The following is a 19,945-nucleotide window of genomic DNA, read 5'->3' as shown; positions in this document are numbered from 1 at the left end:
ACGACGGGCGACGTGCAGGTGGTGAACGAGACTGATGACGTCGAGGTCACGGTGAGCGGCTTTGCTGCGTATTAGGGGCATCGAAGGGTGGAAGGCAGCGGTAGCTGTCGGGGATCGGCGCAGGAGGCTGGAAAAGGCGGTAGCTGTCGGCGCAGCAAGCAGTGTTATACTGTGTTCGGGACAAAGACCAATGGTTGCGGCAATACCGTGCGACGGGCCCTATGCGGCGGCAGTTAAAGCAGATCGGCTGATCATCCGCCGTTTGCCATTCGGCGGGATTGCGAGAGTGTGGAAAAGACCATTCCTGGGGCGGTGACCTGGGGCGAGGCGGCGACCTTGAACAGAAGTCAATTGGTCGAGACTGAGCAATGGCGCAGACATCGAATCTCAAACTGCTGAGTTCTTCCCGCACATTGGACTGTACCAAGCAAACTTGAGGTACTTGCGAATCGACGTGGCCGTTGCTGTGAAGAGCAAATGTAAGTGCCTCGATTTCCCGCCGGACGATTCGCGTGATTTCAGCCGCGGGTGAAGACTGCCGATAAGAGGTCCGTCCATCTTCGCAGTATAGGGTAATTTCCCAAAGCAGTTTGAAAAGCTGGCGTGGCTCTGTGGTAGAATAGCGAGTATCATTTCGGCACTTTTGCGCTCCGCTCAGCAGCTGAGTGTCGCTGCCGTTTCCGCAAGTGCAAGGAAGACACAGCGCGTACTCTCTCGTGTTCTAAGATGGAACCTCACTGACAGTCACGTAGATATCTCCAAGTCGACGCTTTATGCTTTTTTTGATGAAATGGGCTGGTAGCGCATTGTGAGCGCCGGTCTGAATAATCCATGAACAATAGAGTTATGCATCGTTGTTTTACTTTGTAAAAGTGATCTGTCAGTTTATTTAGCAAGAAAGAACTTGGCCAAAGACGCTGTAGCTGTAAAAACTCTGCTCCGAAACAGAAAACGCCAAACTATAACGTGAAATATGTGTGCCGCTACGCTGAAGCTTAGCCGAATACAAAAATGTCGAAGTAAAGCTCTATAGAAATTGAGTTTCACGCAGAATTTGAGGTTCAATTCCTTCTGGGACCCTGATAGGTATGCTTCGAATTCGCCAGTTCAACGATGCCAATATCAGATTTTGTAACGCTCTCGCATTAAAATTATATTTGTCTGTTGACGCCATTCCTGGCAAGATATTAACTGCTATCACGTGTGGCGCATACCCACATACCACGTCCCGGGGTATACAGGTATTGACCACACGTGTCTGGAGGAAATTGTCTCACGAGGTACGTAACGTGGTTTTCATATCATTATTGTCATGGGCAGAGAGCTGCGTTCGCCAAAACCTTTTATCTTCCCGTATTTATTATAGTCCACCTCAAGTTAAGGAGGTAATCACGAGAGCACTGAGACTAGATAGATAGATAGATAGATAGATAGATAGATAGATAGATAGATAGATAGATATATAGATAGATAGATAGATAGACAGATAGATAGATAGATAGATTGATAGATAGATAGATAGATAGATAGATAGATAGATAGATAGATAGATAGATAGATAGATAGATAGATAGATAGATAGATAGATAGATAGATAGATAGAAACGCTCAAAGTAACAATGGTGCGCAAAGAAAGGCTTCGCATTTACAAATGCGGACTTCCACAAAATATTAGACAAGTCCTTCCTAAAATGAACTTCAATGTGTTACGGATAACTTGTGGTATCTTGAACCATTTAAAACATCTATGGTACGTCGCATACTTTTCTTCAAGCCATGACAGTATGCTTCAAGTGTATTGGAAGTGCACATGCTTTTGGTTTAAAGTTACATGAGGAAGTGAACACAAAATGATTGCATGGATTCGATACTGGCAAGAAACTCAATGGACCCAGGTTCAATTATGTTCTGTCCTAGGTATATCCTATTTTTCGGTTTTCTTTTCTCACATCGCATGACGGCGATTTTAGACACCGGTGCTGCTGGGCAACTGCGGCGTTAAAAACGGCTCTTATGATTTGATAACAGGTTCCTCTGCAAAACAAGTGAGAATGTTTCACATTTTGGCGTGGCATGCGTAAGACTGCGGTAGAACGTGCGACGGCTCGGTTGCCTCGAAAAGCACGTGGCAATATAGAGCCGCAGCACGTGTCTACGTCGGCCTGCATGTATGAAATATCTGTACATTTGTATACGTCTGAGTAAGCAATTTAGTTGAGAAAGACGTCATATTTTAGACAATTTCTCATGTTATACCCAAGCTAAATAATCTTTTAACAAGACATTTATAATGATACCTATACAGGACGTCTTTGAAGGTTATATAAAGAACTGTTCTGATGAGACAGTAAACAGGTGACCTTTATACGGCCTACTTAGAACAGTGTCTATTCAACAGTAACAAGGAGGGCTTTACATAGCCTTCATAAAATAGGGTTCATATAGTAGTAGGTAGAAGGTCTTTATATGTCACGCATAAAGTATAGTCTGTACACAGTGGCAAAAAAGGCCTTCCTTCAGACGCTTTATTAAAAAGTGTTTTAGCACAGCAAATGTTATACTTCCCGTTCACAAATGTAAAATCAATGGTTTCTGCGTTACTCATTAGCTACTGATTGTTACTAGTCAAGCTTGTGAAGTTACATTAAAATGTTGGCAAATAAGGTATCTTTCGTTTCGTTGGGTTATGGTGGCTGGTAGGCGCTCTCTTTCGCGGCCGCGTACCAGGCCACCCCACCACTATGAAAGACCGCTGGGTAGTTTGGGCATGCTTGAGATATTTTATTCAGGCCTATATGGAGGTCTTTTTGGAGGTCTTTCTCTTCGGTCTCTACGACACCTTCCATTCACACATATCTGTGAGATAGAGAAAATTATCTGTTAGGAAGGATTCTTGCGTGAAGCCCATTGCTAAGGCATACATGCAGCCTTCAGATAGAAGAGCACACTGGTAAAACGACAACTACTGTGTTCCACAGGTGTTTTAAATTGTTACACATATGGCTGCATTGTAGTCCTTCTTTTATTCTAGTGGTACATTGTGGTACCTTCTAGCATCCGACGTTAGGTTATGGCTTAAAAGCAGCTATTCTTCATCATAGTGATAGGCATACAAAAAAATCTGGTCTGTACCAAGGGTCAATTTTCATGTCTGATGCGACAGCGTTAAGGAGCCCGTGTCACTGGTTTTGTGGTGTTGGATCTGAGCTAAAAATCTCGTATGATGAAAAGGATGAAAAAATTACCGCCCAAGCCCTCCGTTTCATTGACTAACAAGCGAAGGTCGGAACGCGTGGCCCCGATGTTCAGCAGTACGTTTATCTCAAAGCCGCACTGAACCTTTCAGAAATATTGGTTACATATTCGGGCCTAAAGAGGTTGAATACGCGTTCGCCTAGGGTTGACCACTGTTTATTTCACATTCCGCACACTATGCCTCGTATGATCTCAGCAATAAAGGAGTGTAATGAGCTGTTCATCATCATCATCATCATCAGCAGCAGCAGCAGCCGCAGCCTGACTACGTCCACTGCAGGACAAGGGCCTCTCCCATGTTCCGCCAGTTATCCCAGTCCTGTGCTTGCTGCTGCCAATTTATACCCGCAAACTTCTTAATCTCATCTGCCCACCTAACCTTCTGTCTCCCCCTAACCCGCTTCCCTTCTCTGGGAATCCAGTTATTTACCCTTAATGACCAGCGGTTATCCTGTCTACGTGCTACATGCCCAGCCCATGTCCATTTCCTCTTTTTTATTTCAACTATGATATCCTTAACCCCCGTTTGTCCCCTAATCCACTCTGCTCTCTTCTTGTCTCTTAAGGTTACACCTACCATTTTTCTTTCCATTGCTCGCTGCGTCGTCCTCAATTTAAGCTGAACCCTCTTTGTAAGTCTCCAGGTTTCTGCTCCGTAGCTAAGTACCGGCAAGATACAGCTGTTATATACCTTCCTCTTGAGGGATAGTGGCAATCTACCTGTCATAATTTGAGAGTGCTTACCGAATGTGCTCCACCCCATTCTTATTCTTCTGGTTACTTCAATCTCGTGGTTACGCTCTGCGGTTATTAACTGCCCTAAGTAGACATAGTCTTTTACAACTTCAAGTGCACTATTACCTATGTCGAGCTGTTCATGACCCTTCGCAATGCGTTAACCACAGTGGTTTTTCTAAACGCACAATTGGTCACAGACATTGCAGACATAGCCAAAGTGCAGTTAGAGAAACCACCACTAAAAGCAGGCGTTGGCCCCGGTGAACGCGCTCCCACATCATAACGTGGACGCTGTTGTGGCCGCAAGCAGCTTCTTCCACGCTGCGTTGTTAAAAGTGTTTGACATTACAGGAACACTCCACGGCGCGGTTACTGGTACCGTCCACCACCGGCGCTTCCACTTTCGTTTGCTATTTAGCAAGGCGTGAAAGGCTTCGGGTTCATCAGTACGCAGTTGCTGCTGGCACTCGGCCTCCCGGGACTGTTTGGCGCCCGGGCTGTACCACCGACTCGGTGAATGCCGGCTCTCCTATGTTTTCACTGTCGGTGCTCTGGAAGAGTTGTCTCTGGCTTATCATGTGGAAGCTTTCAGTAGACATTGATGCGTGCGTTCTTGGCGCGACGGCTCCGACGGAATGAACAACGTCACTCGAAACGCTGCCAGTTCCGCGCACGATTGGATACGACGCTGATAACGACGTAACTGATAGCAAAAACGATGAAGGCCACTAGTGACATCAACGTCGAATATTTTTTCGTGTTTCTCTTGGCCATACACAGCTTTCGCTGTAAAAAGAAAGCTTGAACAGATGTCGAGCTGCGAATTACTGAGTGATTTTCTGTATACCAAGCAGCCTTGGCAATTGCTCAAGCAAAGGAACCAGAATTGTTACTAATTCTATTTCATCAACGGCCACGGCAACCACTATAAATGCTTCTACATGTGGGCGCATACTAGTTGGTACGTCAGATGAGGGCGCAAGGTTTTTTTTTTCGCCTAGCGAAAATGCAATAAGTCTACAGATCGTTGATCCTGAGGTGGCAGATGTGGGCGAAACCTGTGCGCTGATAGCGCTCTTTATTTCGATTTGTTGTACGCTGCGTATGGCACTTAAAGTAGGCAAATATTCAGAACAGGACCATTCGTTTTCAGCTGGATAGGCCTATTCATCACTGGAGCTGCAGGAATCGCGTGATAGTGATTATGAAACTTTATTTATGGGAAGCCCAACAGAGGTCAGTTAGGCGAAAGCGCTGCCTATGAGCAAAAGGTGTGTAGACCTTATACGGTGCCGCTTTATCGTCACTAACATAACACGCATTCCTCTCCACGTGAAAAAGTCTTAAAAGTTGGCACCACCGTAGCATTCCTTTGCACATTGCTCGATATTTTTATCCCTGAGGTGTTCAGTCAGAAATTCCACCGATACTATTTTCCGAAAAGAAAAGTGCATGTATGCATGCAAGTCTGGATGCGTTGACTGATTGGAAATACAACAGTCACGTGTCAGGGCATTGTGTCCTAAAACATACCTCAGGCACAAGCTACTCTGATTCATTATTACTGGCATTCGGGGGTATTGCAAAGACATGTTGGGACAGCTCTCCTATAGTAGAGTACATTGTATTCTAAGTCGTCAAGCAATTATAATAAACACTCTTTTAGAATCCTCTTCTGATTCATAGTGCAAATGAGTCTCAGCCCGTTCATTTTAAACAAGTAAATGCGCAAACAGTTCAAATGTTCAGCATGCTACTACTGCTAAACAAAGTCTTCAAGACAGGGAGTTTGCACATGTTAAAATTGTAGCGCCTAAAATCGTCTACGTGACAGATACAAGGACGAACGAGGACAGTCAATCGTCCTGTCTCTACGTTCTCCCTCAAACGTTTTTTGTGTCATGATTTCGGCAGTATGATGCTTCAAAAGAGGGTCAAGAGCACCGACACTGGTATTCGAAGGTTGACGCTGAAAAAGTAGAAGTAGGGAGGTGCAATTAGTGCATTTGAACACCTAACCCAATCTGAATTGAACAGCGGTAGCACCAAACCGAATAAAATACTAATAAAATACCATTCGAACAGCTCTCGAATGTTAAAGCTACTACAATCAAAAGAGACCTACACTTGCAACGGTCTTCTAAGCAACCCGAATAACTCACAGCATTTTGTTAGAAATAAATATTTACATGATAAATGCAGGAACAATACTATTTATAACCGAGAAAAATACAATTATTTAAACCGAGGCGAGTTGCACGTTATGTTAGTGTAAAGGTTAAAATACTGGGCTGCTGAACCAAAAGTTGCGCGTTCAAACCCGGGCCTAGCGGTCACGATTTGATGGAGTTGAAATGGTGGAGGACCTTGTACTGTCGATAGTTACAGCGCGTGAACAAAACGACGACACAGCGACAGGAAGGACACGAAGGACACGAGCGCTAAGAGAAGCTCAGGTGCGGACCTCTCTCGGTCGACGGCGAACTTCGGACCTAGGGCTAAGGTGTTGTGGACGTAGTCTGGGAGGACGACCTCACTGCAGGAGTAGACCACATCCGATTGCCGGGACTTGGTTGGCCACTGCGCACGAAGGCTAGTGAGCTCACGCGACCACAAGCTGTGTGCAGTGTGTTCGATTCAGTCGCAGTACTTTCGCCATCTTCTTCTCTTCACTTCCTGTGTAAGATCTGTTTGTTGAAGCTGGACATACAGAGCGTCGCGGTACGTGCACTCTTGTCGGTGCCATTCAGACCGAAGAATATCGCACAGCAGTATGCCATGGCCGGTAGTGGGGCGACAAGCTCCAAACAAGGCTTCAACGTCCAGAGGCAGGTGCTTGGTGCGAATGCAGAAAGTAAAGGTGCGCGTACGGCAAATGAAGACTGCGATGAGGATTATTAGGACAGAACGACTTATGAAGACTGAAAATTCTTCGGTTTATATTATATTATTATAACATATTATATATATACTGTGACTTTTTCCACCCAGTCACTGCAGCAGAATCGTTCCACCTAAAGCCCAAGGTCAAGGCTTACTATTCTCCCCTCCTCGCCACCGTGACATAAGGACGCGCGAGGGAGCGTAGCTACCCTTTTCGAGCCGGGCAAAGTACGCGTAGGAGATTAGAGCGGGCGTTGCTGCGCGATCTGGCGACGTGTGCTCATTGCGTCATTTTTCTGGTAATGCCGAAACCACAGCAGCGATAAGTGTTAGATATTGTTACGCGAAGGTACACGCGAAACTAGGTGCTTGAATATATCTTTACACAGCCCCAACGCGTAAGCCAAGATGGAGAACAAGTGCTGTACTCTACATCAAAATCACGTCGTGTTTCTCCGCACCTATCTAACCGCTCTTGTGAGACATTGTCTCATAACATAACCCCCGGGTGCTGAAGCAACGCCTTGGTGCTTTCAATGGTGTTGACGAGTGGTAATTCTTAAGGCGAGGTACATGAACAATGTCTGTAGACAGTGAAGGGGAGGAGGAGGAAGAAGACTCGAGCGGGGCTATCTCGTAGGTCACATCTGTCACCTGGCGCAATACGCGGTATGGTCCCGAGTAGCGTGAAATAAGTTTTTCAGAAAGTCCAACGCGCCTGGTTGGAGTCCACAATAGCACAAGAGAACCCGGAATAAAGGAAACGTGGTGATGATAGGAGTTGTAACACTGCCGCCGCTGATCTTGCGATGCTTAGAGGCGCTGACGGGCAACTTCTCGTGCTTTTCGAGCTCTGGTGATAGCATCGCGGGCGTGTTCGGTCGTCGAGTCGACGGCTGTCGGAAAGAAGGTGTCAAACAGTAAAGTTGGATCACGGCCAAACACGAGATAGAAAGGTGAAAAACCAGCTGCATAGTGACGTGAGGGATTATAGGCAAACGTAACGAAAGGCAATGCAACGTCCCAGTCATGGTGGTCGGACTGCACGTACATGGCGAGCATATCGGTCAAAGTCCGATTGAATCGCTCAGTCAGTTCGTTGGTTTGCGGGTGGTAGGCGGTCGTAAATTTATGTTTTGTCTCGCAGGAGCGAAGTAGGTCGTCGATAACTCGGGAAAGGAAATAGCGCCCACGATCTGTGAGTAGTTGGCATGGTGCGCCATGATGAAGTATGACGTCGTGCAGGAGAAAATCGGCAACGTTTGTTGTACAGCTGGTTGGTAGAGCCCGTGCAATGGCGTGCCGGATTGTGTGCTCCGTCGCAACAGCTGACCACTTATTCCCAGAAGTGGGCGCAGGGAAAGGCCCTATGAGGTCAAGACCAAGTCGAAAGAACAGATCAAAGAGAACGTCAAGTGGTTCGAGAAATCCAGCAGGGCTCACCGAGGGTTTTTTTCGTCGTTGACAGTGGTCGCATGAGGCGACGTAGCTGCGGTTCGAGCGATAAAGATTGGGCTAGTAAAATCGACGCTGGACACAGTCATACGTCCGAGACAGTCTGAGGTGACCGGCAGTGGGAGCGTCGTGGAGCTGGCCGATCACGCTCGCACGTAAATGAGAAGGTACCACAAGAAGCAGTTCGTTCCCATCAGGGCGGACATTGTAACGGTACAATGTGCCATCCTTGAGCACGAACAGTTGAGTAGACAGATCGGGTGCCGCAGAATGAAGCTTCTCGATGATGTTACGTAAGACCGGGTCTCGGCGCTGTTCCTCACGAATGTTGCTTAAAGCAAAGAGAGACAGGACACAGGCGCTTCATCGAACGCCTCAGGTGGGTCCACTGGATACCAAGATAAGCAATCAGCGTCATTGTGTAAGCGGCCAGATTTGTAGGACACCGAGTAGTTATACTCTTGGAGTCGTAATGCCCATCGACCAAGGCGCCCAGTGGGGTCCTTCAAGGATGCGAGCTGGCCAAGTGCGTGGTGATCGGTTGTGACGGTAAAATGTCGATCGTGTAAATACGGCCGAAATTTTGCTACCGCCCATACGACAGCAAGACATTCCCTTTCGGTGATTGAGTTATTCCTTTCCACCTGCGAGAGGAGACGGCTGACATAGGCGATAACGCGGGCGCAGCCGCTTTGATGCTGGACCAAAACAGCACAAATTCCGTGGCCACTGGCATCGGTGCGGACTTCTGTAGGGGCGGAATTGTCACAATGGGCCAGAACAGTTGGTTCTATTAGCAATGCAATAAGTGCACCGCACCCCATGTGAATGAGACATCTTTTCTCAGTAAGTTTGTGAGAGGATGGACTACTTCCGCATAGCTGTTCACAAGAAGTCGAAAGTACGAGCACAGACCGAGAACGCGGTGGACTTCCTTGGTGCAGGTTGGAATCGGGAAGTCCCGCACAGCTCTTACTTTATCGGGATCTGGGCGTACACCAGAGAAGTCGACGAGGTGGCCCAACATGGTTAGTCGCTGGCGTGCAAAGTGGCATATTGACAAGTTCAATTGGAGACCGGCATTGCAAAAAAACAGCCAGTATTGAGGACAGGCGGTCGAGGTGCGTCTCAAAGGTCGGAGAAAAGACGATAACGTCGTCAAGATAACATAGACAAATTGACCTTTCGAACACACGCAAAACAGAGTCTATCATCCGCTCGAAGGTGGCCGGAATGTTGCATGACCCGAAGGGCATGACCTTAAACTGGTAAAGACCATCGGGCATGAAAAAAGCGGTCTTTTCGCGGTCCATGTCATCGACAGCAATTTGCCAGAACCCTGATCTCAGATCAATGGACGACAAATACCGTGAAGACAATTCAAGGCATCGTCTATGCGCGGTAGTGGGTAGACGTCCTTGTTAGTATTCTTGTTCAGATGTCGGTAGTCAACACAGAATCCCCAAGTGTTGTCCTTCTTTTACACAAGAACTGCAGGGGAAGCCCATCGACAACATGGGGGTTTAATTATGTCTCTGGCGAGCATTTTGCCGACATCTACTTCAATTATGTAACTCTCGGTTGGAGATACGCGGTATGGCCGTCGATGGACAGGGGAGGCATCGCCCGTGTCAATGCGGTGCTTTACAGCAGTGGTCTGACCTAGTGGACGATCACAAAAGTCAAATACGTCCCAGTATGACTCAATGACGTGAAGGAGTGCATCAGCTTGATGCGGCAAAATTTCTGACGCAATTAGTTGTTTAACGTCTGCCGACAGGCTTGCTTGCGAACATCGAGCATGCGTGTAGCTACAGTGTCCGGCATCATTCGAAGACAGAGCTGAGATGACGCATTCGTTAGAGGGAGTCAGCATGGTGAGGGCAATTCCACGCTTGAGCACTTGTGGACACACAGCAAAGTTGAGCACAAGAATCAAGGCGTGGTTTGAACGTAGCTGAATAACAGTGTGTGGTAAGGTAACACTGTGAGTTAAAGGAATGGATATAATGAACGCAAGCACATAGCCGCCATCGGATACAGGTGGTGAGGGCATTACGGTGATGCAGGTCACAGTTTGCGGTGACAAACGGACATGCTCAGCAGAGCACATACGAGCTTGGGGTGGACGGCGCGGATCAATCGGACACGGTAGGTCGAGTTGCACAGTACCAGCTGAGCAGTCGATGAGGGCGGAATGAGTGGACAAAAAGTCAAGACCGAGGATCACATAATTGGTGCAGTGAGAGAGAACAGTGAAGAGAACTGAAGTTTGACGGCCGGCGATAGTGACGCGTGCATTACAGACGCCAATAACAGAAGCCCTACCACCATCAGCAACACGAACACTGCGTGAAGGAGCTGGAGTATGGACTTTTTTAGGCGATCACGAATGTGCAAGCTCATCACAGATATATGGGTGCCAGTGTCAACCAAGGCTTTAACAGATAAACCGTCCACTTCAACGTTGATCTGGTTCTGATTAGTCGGCAGCGTCAACAGAGGAATTGGAGAACAAGTCGTATCAGCAGCGTAATTTCCAGGAGCTGCAGCCGTTAGTTTTCCGAAGAAAACCGCCAGGCAGAGGATGGGGACAGGGATCGGGGTGGCGGCGGAGACCGGGAAAATCTACGTCGAGGCGAAGGTGAGCGACTGTATTGGGCAGAGGTCGTAGTGGTCGCGTCGTAAATAGCTGAGCCATCACGCCGTGGTAGTTCCTGGCCATAGAGAGGGGCTGGTGAGTGGAGGTTGGAGAAGCTTGAGTTTGCCCAATACGGTGAGGTCCACGTGCTTCGGCAATGGTGGGAAATGTGTCTCACTCGTTCACATCGAAAGCAAATCGGCCTGTCATCAGGCGTCCTCCGCGCATATGCGTCACGGTTACGTGGAGCAGGGCGGCGATAATGCTGTGGGTGGCTGGAGGTAGACGAACTGACAGTGTCGGGACGGTGCACAAAACCGACCGCGTGAATACCCGCGTTGGCTAGTTCTTGGCGTACAACGGTTTGTATTAGCGAAATGGTCGGATGAGGACCACTCGTTGCTAGTGCTCTCAAGGGTGCGGGTGATATGGCCTCGATTTTGTGGCGTACGATTCTCGTGATATCACCGGAGTGTGAATCAGGCTGGGTTGCTATACAAAGATCTTCGCAAGTTGACGTCGCAGCAGTGCTGGGAAGGCGCGTAGAGTGGTGGGCAATGCGACGACTTTCAGCGTCTTGAAAGCATTGGCAGACCGAGATAACACCTTGCGCGGTGTAACAGCCTCTGCACAAAAGGAGGTTAAATGCATCGTCTGGGATGCCCTTGAGCACGTTCGCTACCTGGTCTTCTTCAGCCATGGTTCGGTCAATTTTACGGCAAAGGTTCAGCATATCTTGTATACACGCCAGGTAGGACTCCCTGGACGTCTGTACACGTTTGCCAAGTTCTTTCCTAGCGGCCTGCTTGCAGCCGGCAGATTGACCAGACAACTTGCGTAACTTGGTCTTGCATACGTCCCAGCTCGTGATCGCGTCCACATTGTTATTAAACCATGCCTTCGCCGTTCCTTGCAAATGAAAGAAGATGTTTTCCAGCATCAAGGTTGGGTCCCACCTGTGGCTTTTGCTGACGAGTTCGTAGAGTATAATCCACTCATCCACGTCCTCGCCTTCTGTTCCCGAAAAGTTGCCGGGATCGCGGGGTGGAGCGGCTACGAGAAAAACAGGTGAGGTCGGTGCCGTTGATGCATTGGGCGCGGCAGTTGACGAAGCATTGCTGCCGGAGGACATGTTGGAAGCAGCGAATAGGCGTCTGCTGCGTAACTCCATCGTGAGTTGTAACCCAGCACCTTCCACCAAAATGTTACGTGAAGGTACACGTGAAACTGGGCACTTGAATATATATTTACACAGCGCCAACGCGCAAGCCAAGATGAAGAACGAGTGCTGTGCTCTACACCGAAACCACGTCGCCTTTCTCCACGCCTATCTAACTGCTTTTGTGGGACATTGTCTCATAACAATATAAATAGATTGCTGTTTGAAAGGTGCAGAACGTTCTCTGGTTCTCTGGTGTAGCTCAGTGGTGAAAGAAGGAAAAAAAGTGTGGCTCAGTGGTTAACACCTCGCTTTCACGACGCAGCGGTCCCACGCTCGATTCCATGCCAGTGTGATTTTTTCTGGATTTTTCGTTCTTGAGTATATATATATATATATATATATATATATATATATATATATATATATATATATATAGTTATACATATACGGTGCATGACATCGACGCCGACGCTGGCGACAAAATCCAGCTGAGAGTGTCCATATAATTGCTCTCGCAATAAAACAAAAACAACATAAGCGAACCAGGGTAGGTTGAAGAATTGACTCAATGTTGTAGCCAGAGCCTCAAGAGAGCGTTGTTATTAGGCAATAGCGTTTTTTCGCAATTTTTTTCTCAACATACCTTCCAATGATACTTAGTACTAATGAATTAGTGTTTAGAGTTACCGAGTAGAAATACAAAACAGTAAAAATCCAGTGTATCACAAGGATTGCGCGAATAAGTCCGTGGAGGGCAGCCGACATCGTGCACAATAGCATTGAGGCAAGTGCTACAATCTGGATCAAGGTAATTCTGTTCATTCAGTAGTTTAAAATAATGCGAATTTGTATGGTCCTTGGAACACACTGGTGTGCAAAAGAGACGTAAAATCAACACTTGCTTAACTCAGTCGTGCCTTTGAGGGTTCTCTCTTTGCTGGACGGATCCTGTTATATTTTTTTGCCACTTTTATCTCCCCTTAGCTTCGGTACGTGATTTCCTAATCTCGTTCAAACCTTCATACGAAAATGCCAGGCCTGCGCGGATGGCGCAGTACAATTACAGTGAACGCCAGAAGAGCGGCCTTTCAGAGGTTTTTCTAGACGCTCATTAGCAACTACTGCAAGCACATTTCCTGGGTACCGACTACGGCAGTATTAATCGACAGTTATAGTTTAGCGTCAGCGTGATAACGTAGGTTGAGGGAATGGCGTTACCGTGCAGCAAATGTTCGTTGTGGGCAGCATCTTATAGTTTAGTGGGATGGCGTTTACGTGGCGTATGTGCCCCAGCAGGGTTGGTGGCGCCCCGTATTAGATGGATAACAAGTTAAGAAACAATGAAAATGAAAAGAAAACGAGAATGTTTGCCTATGCCACCACGCGAAGCATTGTTAGAGGTCTATTTTAGTAATAATAAATGTAAATAATTATGAACCACGCACCTAACGCGGAAACATTTATGTTGCCGATTTGTTTACATCGATCTTGTAGTTAGGCCTAGACGCGCTCGAAATGGGAAGCTATCTCGAAAGCTACGCCAACTTATTCGTAATACTCGGTCGTCGAAGCTAACTGAAGGCAAGCGAAGCCACTTTGAACAGTCGTTTGCTGTGAACAAGGTGAATATTTCAACAATTACGCCAAAATCACTTCAAAGCGGGCGTCCGAGAGTGCCGCCATGTTTACGTACACTGCGTACACCTACGCAACCACGGTAACGTGAAATCCGAAAAATACCGCGCCTACGGAAAGCGGCACGGGTGATGTACGTATCTGCTCATGCGCACTTTGATTCCGGTATCACGGTACACCCGGCATCCCGGTAAGCCCGGTATACTATAACTCTCTAATAAAAATTTCAGGGTGGTAGGCCGGCATTTGCTGTGCTATTCTTCGTCATTCTTCAGAGAAGCGCGCTATCTGCTAAATTATTGCGAGGAATTTGGTACCAATTGTTCATGCAGTGGCTGACGACGATGAGAAATTATTCCTGAAGTGGGTATGCGCCACAGTTAATGGGTGATCAAGAACAAGCTGTTGTATTGGTTGTGAGAATTGGACGACCTACTCGTTACACGAGTCGTTCGCGTAGTACACTTACTCACGCGCGTAGTACGTTTAGATCACGTATCACCACCTGGCCCAATTGTCCACTTTGCGTAGACTACTTGCATTGTGTGACGCCTGGTTGTTCGTTTGCTGTGCTAAAACGCTTTGTTGCTCATAATAATGGGGTTCATTTCCCGACATCAAGCCCGCCTAGGAAAAGTTTGCCAACAAGTCTTAAACACTGGCGTAGCGCAGTGGTAGAATACTGGGCTGGCACTCAGCAGACCCGGGTTTGAGCCCTACTGTGTCATTGGTACTAGGTTTTTATGCTAATTTCGCACGAGGTGGTTACGGACACCAGCAGCGAAGGACAACTACGGCACTGCGTGAGACCTGGGTTGGCATCTCATCACAGCTTTCGCTGTAAAATGAAAAAAGAGCTATGCAGATCTACTGTGCAGTAATGTGTTCTTTCTAAACAGCTATTATCAGCAGCGACACGCGGAACCAGCGGCCACGACGCCAACACTAGCCCCCTTAACACTTACACATCAACGACTACAAGATGCCTTGAATAAATATTATTCCTCCTATCTAAGCATTGATCAACTTTTTTGAGGGCGCTTTCTCCTGGTCACATGACATTTCCCCTCTAAGTGGAATCACGTAGCATGTGCAACACAACTGAGCGTTCTGAAGCCAAGGTGACGGGAAAGTGGACTCATGGGATTTCAGCTTCCCCACCAGCTTATACAGCTTATCGAAAAAAAAGCAGTGTGGTGTCCTAAAAAAGCAAGAGAAACAAAACTTGAACACCTCGCACTGCTATGTGGTGTAGGATTCCTAGAAGCAGGTGCGCAGGCAGAAATTTTTTGTCTACTGGGTGGGGCCACCAATATTTGAAAAGGGTAGGTGGGGAGGCGGGGCGTAGGGAATTGGTTGTTTTCGCCGTGTACTTCATGGCTAAAGAACGCAACGGGGGAAGGGGGCATGGACGAGGGTGCCATGGCCTGGGGCTAAACCACTGCCTAAAAGCGAGTGCTAGGAAGCAGAGTTTAAGTATACGGTTCACATACAGCGGCCTATATATTGAGGACATTTTTAGTCGCTACGTTTTGTTAACAACAAAATGTATTTGTCATCACGACACAAGTTTTGTTAAAACCTTCAGTTGTAAATTGGGCTGCTAAATGCGTAATTACTCATGAAGCTTGCGCTGCAAATGCCGCAACAAATACATATGGTATACTCATACACGTTTGGGGTCATCCAAGCAAGTAGTGCCGTCAAAGAACAGAAGATGCCACTGGCCGTTCGAAGCATCGTAATCTCTTCCAGGGACAAAGCAGTAACCTCTGCAGTGTCGTTTATATATGCTCTACAACAATGCAAAAGTGAGAAAAATTTTGGTCACTGATTGCACGTTCTGCATGGAATATGTTAACGTAACGACCAAGAATAAAATCAAACTAACCTCGATGTAATATGTACGACTGAGGAAGGGGTACGTCATACGACACTGCGTATTGAGGCTCAAGTATTCTCCGGGCAGCTGGAAGCGACCTAGCCATCTGAAGGGATTTTTCTTTGAATCGTTGGTATGCAAGCAGCCCGCTTCAAATGACCTGAAATAGAAAATAGTTTACTGTAGTGATAAGGCAGACCACGAAATAGACATTTTTGGTTGCCCTTGCTATAAGCGTCATCAATTACCTAACAACAGTACTACGGTAACGGCCCTGCTGTGCTCTCTGAAACACACACAAGTGTCACATCTGTATGCTTATGTATACAATAGCAGCAAAGCAGAATTACTGGCAAGGAAGGCCATGTCACACAGATTCATTATTTTTCTAGGTTCACATTTACAGCCCTGCATTGCAACACTGCGACCGGTAGCGAAAGAGCCATCTTGGTGATATTGAATATCTCCCATGATCGGAAAGTATAATAAGGTTTGATATGATCACTAGGGCTATGTCAAACTGCATTATAGCAGATCACATTTCGTGGCTTACCGGAGCAACATTGTTCGTGATACCACCCTTGTAGTACACGGCAACATGTAACTTTTCGACGAAGTACCAGTCTCGGAATTCAATGCAAACTCTACTGAAGGGGCACCGAAGCAGAACGTGTGCTCAGAGACCGGCAAAAACAGCCCGTCTAGATTTTTAAGGTTGTTGCGGCCCTTTTAGTTCTGTTACCTTCTCAGTAATGGCTTCAAAGTTATCTAGCGTGGTCAGCGCAAGCAGCGTCAGCTCTGGCATACTCACTTATCACGGTCGCGGCCTATGGTAGCAACATGCATACCAACAGCGTTGATTACAGGCCATAGAAGAGGTAGACTAGCGAAGAGGCGTATTTGTTTTTTGCGGCAAGAGGCGGACGCTTTAATAAGAGCTATAGCGAGACCAGAAAGAAAGACATGGCGGAAACCTGGTGCTTGTGACCGACCAAATACTCTGAAAATCGGTGCATAAATATGGGTTACAAAGAGGACAGAGAAGTAAATGAAAAATAACAACTACACATGCATGCAAACATGCGAAATTACACACACGCACCACTCGTATACTCACCACTGGCCCTCCAATATTGCACAACGGAACGCGCTGGCGGCAAACACCAACTAAGGCTGTTATAAGTGGGTTGTGCTCGAAATGCCAAGATCCAGGCCGAGACATGTTGCAGTAAATGAGAAGCATTACAAAAGCAAGACTCTCAAAGAAGTAGTAAGGTGTTGGCAACACATGCAGTCCTCCCTCAGTGTTCGTGCGTGCCTAGAGGAGCACTGACAAAATCATGTTGCACCTTGCTCTTTTTTTCTTTTCCAATAATTGGGAAAGGATCCACTTATCACTGCTGGAAGGCCCGTTTGCTCGAGCATGCGATGGTTCATTACCTGGAGACGTTTTTATGGCGACCAGTTGCAGTTTCGGCTTCTTAGAGCACCGAGTGAGAGAAGGTCTAGAGTGGCTTTCCTGGTAACATAGCACCTAAAAGCACGCGTACATTAGCAACGCGTTGACATATTTTTCTTAACGCAGACTTCCTGAGCGACCATTTCCTGGTTTGTTTGCGTCGTCATTGCTTCAAATATGAAAGTCAGGCCACGTGGAAAGAGTGAGCCAATTTTATTTGGCCCACAATAGACACGAGTAAGCTCAACGTCACCTGACTATGCCTAAGCCGAGATAGAATGAGCAGAATAGATATAAAATAGAGTGAAGTATTGCTTTAGAAGCTCTGCTACACAGTAGCTTGCTCTGCACCACGACGCACAAAACCGTCGCATAAGCGACCTCCATCACAGAGAACCGACTCTGCATGGTCGTGAGATACAGACCAACCATGGCAGCACAAGCGTAGAATGAATCTGATTGAGTACATGATTGTGGTGTTTCGAAAAACTTCGCCGGACTTATTTGTTTCTCAGTGTGCAGCCTCTACAGCGCTATCAAAAGTGGAGACGGGGAGGGGGTCGGCCTAGAAGTTTTCACAAAGGAACGCTACCACCCCCTTTGTGGCCCCCATTGCAGTAAATACACCTATAGACGCGGCTCTTTTCGTTAAAGAGGTCTGCTACGAGACCGGGCTCCTATGAACTGGAGCAACGCACCCAAACTCATGACGCTGGTGGCGGTTGGTAGTTTACAAGAAAACGAAAGGTGCGTTTCGCGTGCTTCCACACGCCATGCACTTTGCACTTGTTCCTAAATATGCTCTAGCATATGATGATTTTAATTATATTTCATAGTTGACACATGTGTTTTCACAAAATTGTATTCAACAAGTTATCTCGCTTTTGAAGTTTTGCGTCAGTACTCTTAATATAGGCACTCTGGTATGCAAAACCTACTATCCCTAAATTTGGTGCTTTTGTGGTTTATAGAAGTAAACTATACACTAAAAAGAGACTTTGTAGACAAAACTGCAGATTTTTTGGCAGGTAAGTGATCAGATAAGGTTTGTAGTGCAAGTCACATAAGTATCGCATATTAAATAGCTTCACTTCTCACCACCATTAGCACAGTTTAACGGCTATTCAAACTTATGTAGTAATTTATTATTAGTCAAAATGACATCGTACTTTCAGTTTCTTTTAGTATAACATGAAAGGCAGTGCTAAGAATCCTACGTAAGGCTTTGCAGCCCTCACACTATTCAGCGAACATTATTTAGAAGCCTATGTTTAAACAATATCATTAGAAAAAAACACAACAGAACGATGGCGTAAAACGGAGCCTGCTGAAGCTTTCCTGAATCAAGGAGGTGGCACACGCCATCAAAAACTAAATATTTGTGCTTAAATGAGGAGTACGTATATATCTACGCAAAAAGGCAGTCATACTTGATTAAAGGCTACAATATCAATGCAAGCTTCGCATAGGTTTTAAAAAAATGTTATATGTCCAGCTTATTGTGTTCGTTTAACGTTATGGGGAACTCACGTGCTCTTTGGAGCAGTTAGGTCACTGTAGATAGTCCTATACAAAATGAGTGTCACCATTCGCCACGGCATGTGTTTAAATAAAATTGGTTCAATCAACTGCAGATCACTCAGTAGAGTATCTAGTAGTCTGAATTGTTAACCACTTTTTCTGGTGGTGGTGGTGGTGGTGGTGTTGCAGCAGGCGGGGTTAGCCTGGCCTGCATGGCCGGCAATTGTTCCGCCTGAGCATCTCCTGAATTTGGAAAATGTCACCACGTGTCAGACAGCCCAGTGTCTCGCAGGAAGACTAACGAAATTCGTTGCACGTTCATCCTAGTTGCCGCGGGTCATTCAGGAAAGATGACGTCATCAACTGTCCGGTGCCTATGACAGCCTTTTCGCAAGGTGCGGATCATCGCTGCCCTTGGCATATCAAACTGTGGGCAAAGCCAAATGAAATGTTCAATATCCCCGATGTCACCACAGAAGGCACAAAACGGGGAAGCGTATCTCACAGTCTTGAATGACCAGGCCGGGGTGTATGCGGAGCCGGTTCTTATGCGGTACAACAGCGTCGCTTGTTCACGAGAAAGTCCATGAATTACACATGCTTGGTGTGAAAACTTGTAGATCGCCTTGAAATGATTGCGTATCACATCTTTGTTGTTCTGGTAAGTCTTGGGAGTTTTTACTTTTGGAAACGATGTACGTACTTCGCATGCAAGGGTATCAGCCTTTTCATTGCCCTCGATGCCAACGTGGGATGAGATCCACTGGAACTTTATATTAAAACTCTTGCCATTTAGGTGTTTGGTTAGTGCCAGATATGGCCTGGTGAACTTTTCTTGAGGTAGGCCACAATGCAGTCTTTGTAGCGCTGATTTGGAGTCCGTCAGCACTACAACATCTCGTGCAGAAAAAGATAGCAATTTTCGCAAAGCCGCCGTGACTGCAGCGCTTTCTACCATTGTGGACGAAACCACGTGATCCAGGCGGCCCGACCATGACACGCCAAGGCAGGGCATGCAGAAAGCCGCTGTGCAGCTATCCGTTTGTGTGCACACTGATCCGTCGGTGTACACTTGTAGGTGGCTGCGGTACATGGTGATGATGATGATGATATATGGTGTTTTTTTGGCGCAAGGGCCATTTGTTGGCCAAAGAGCGCCATTTCATTTTACTAAAAATATGGACAATGATTGTGATAAGCGGCTGTATAAGGGCCATAAAATTCCTCGCGATAAGGCGGGTAAGAACATACAAGTAATGAAATGATGACCATGCCGTGAAAGATGTGTGTGGTGTGAATGATGACAAAAGTTGG

At 46.7% G+C, this 19,945-nt stretch overlaps 1 protein-coding gene across 1 annotated transcript in view; it reads right to left on the bottom strand.

The window, feature by feature from the left end:
- Nucleotides 1-2,760: 2,760 nt before the first annotated feature.
- The window catches only part of LOC142769004 (venom metalloproteinase BumaMPs1-like), a 92,090-nt gene continuing 74,905 nt past the window's right edge, over nt 2,761-19,945 (bottom strand). The window contains exons 12-14 of the mRNA XM_075871744.1: nt 15,661-15,811; nt 15,442-15,564; nt 2,761-2,856 (exon numbers count right to left, since the gene is read on the bottom strand). Coding sequence (XP_075727859.1) covers nt 2,782-2,856; nt 15,442-15,564; nt 15,661-15,811 — 349 coding nt within the window. The 3' untranslated portion in view covers nt 2,761-2,781. The remainder of the gene's footprint in view (nt 2,857-15,441; nt 15,565-15,660; nt 15,812-19,945) is intronic.

Source organism: Rhipicephalus microplus, chromosome 8 (genome assembly GCF_043290135.1).
Source record: "Rhipicephalus microplus isolate Deutch F79 chromosome 8, USDA_Rmic, whole genome shotgun sequence".
Lineage (NCBI taxonomy): Eukaryota > Metazoa > Arthropoda > Arachnida > Ixodida > Ixodidae > Rhipicephalus > Rhipicephalus microplus.
This window is presented reverse-complemented; position numbering and strand designations above follow the sequence as displayed.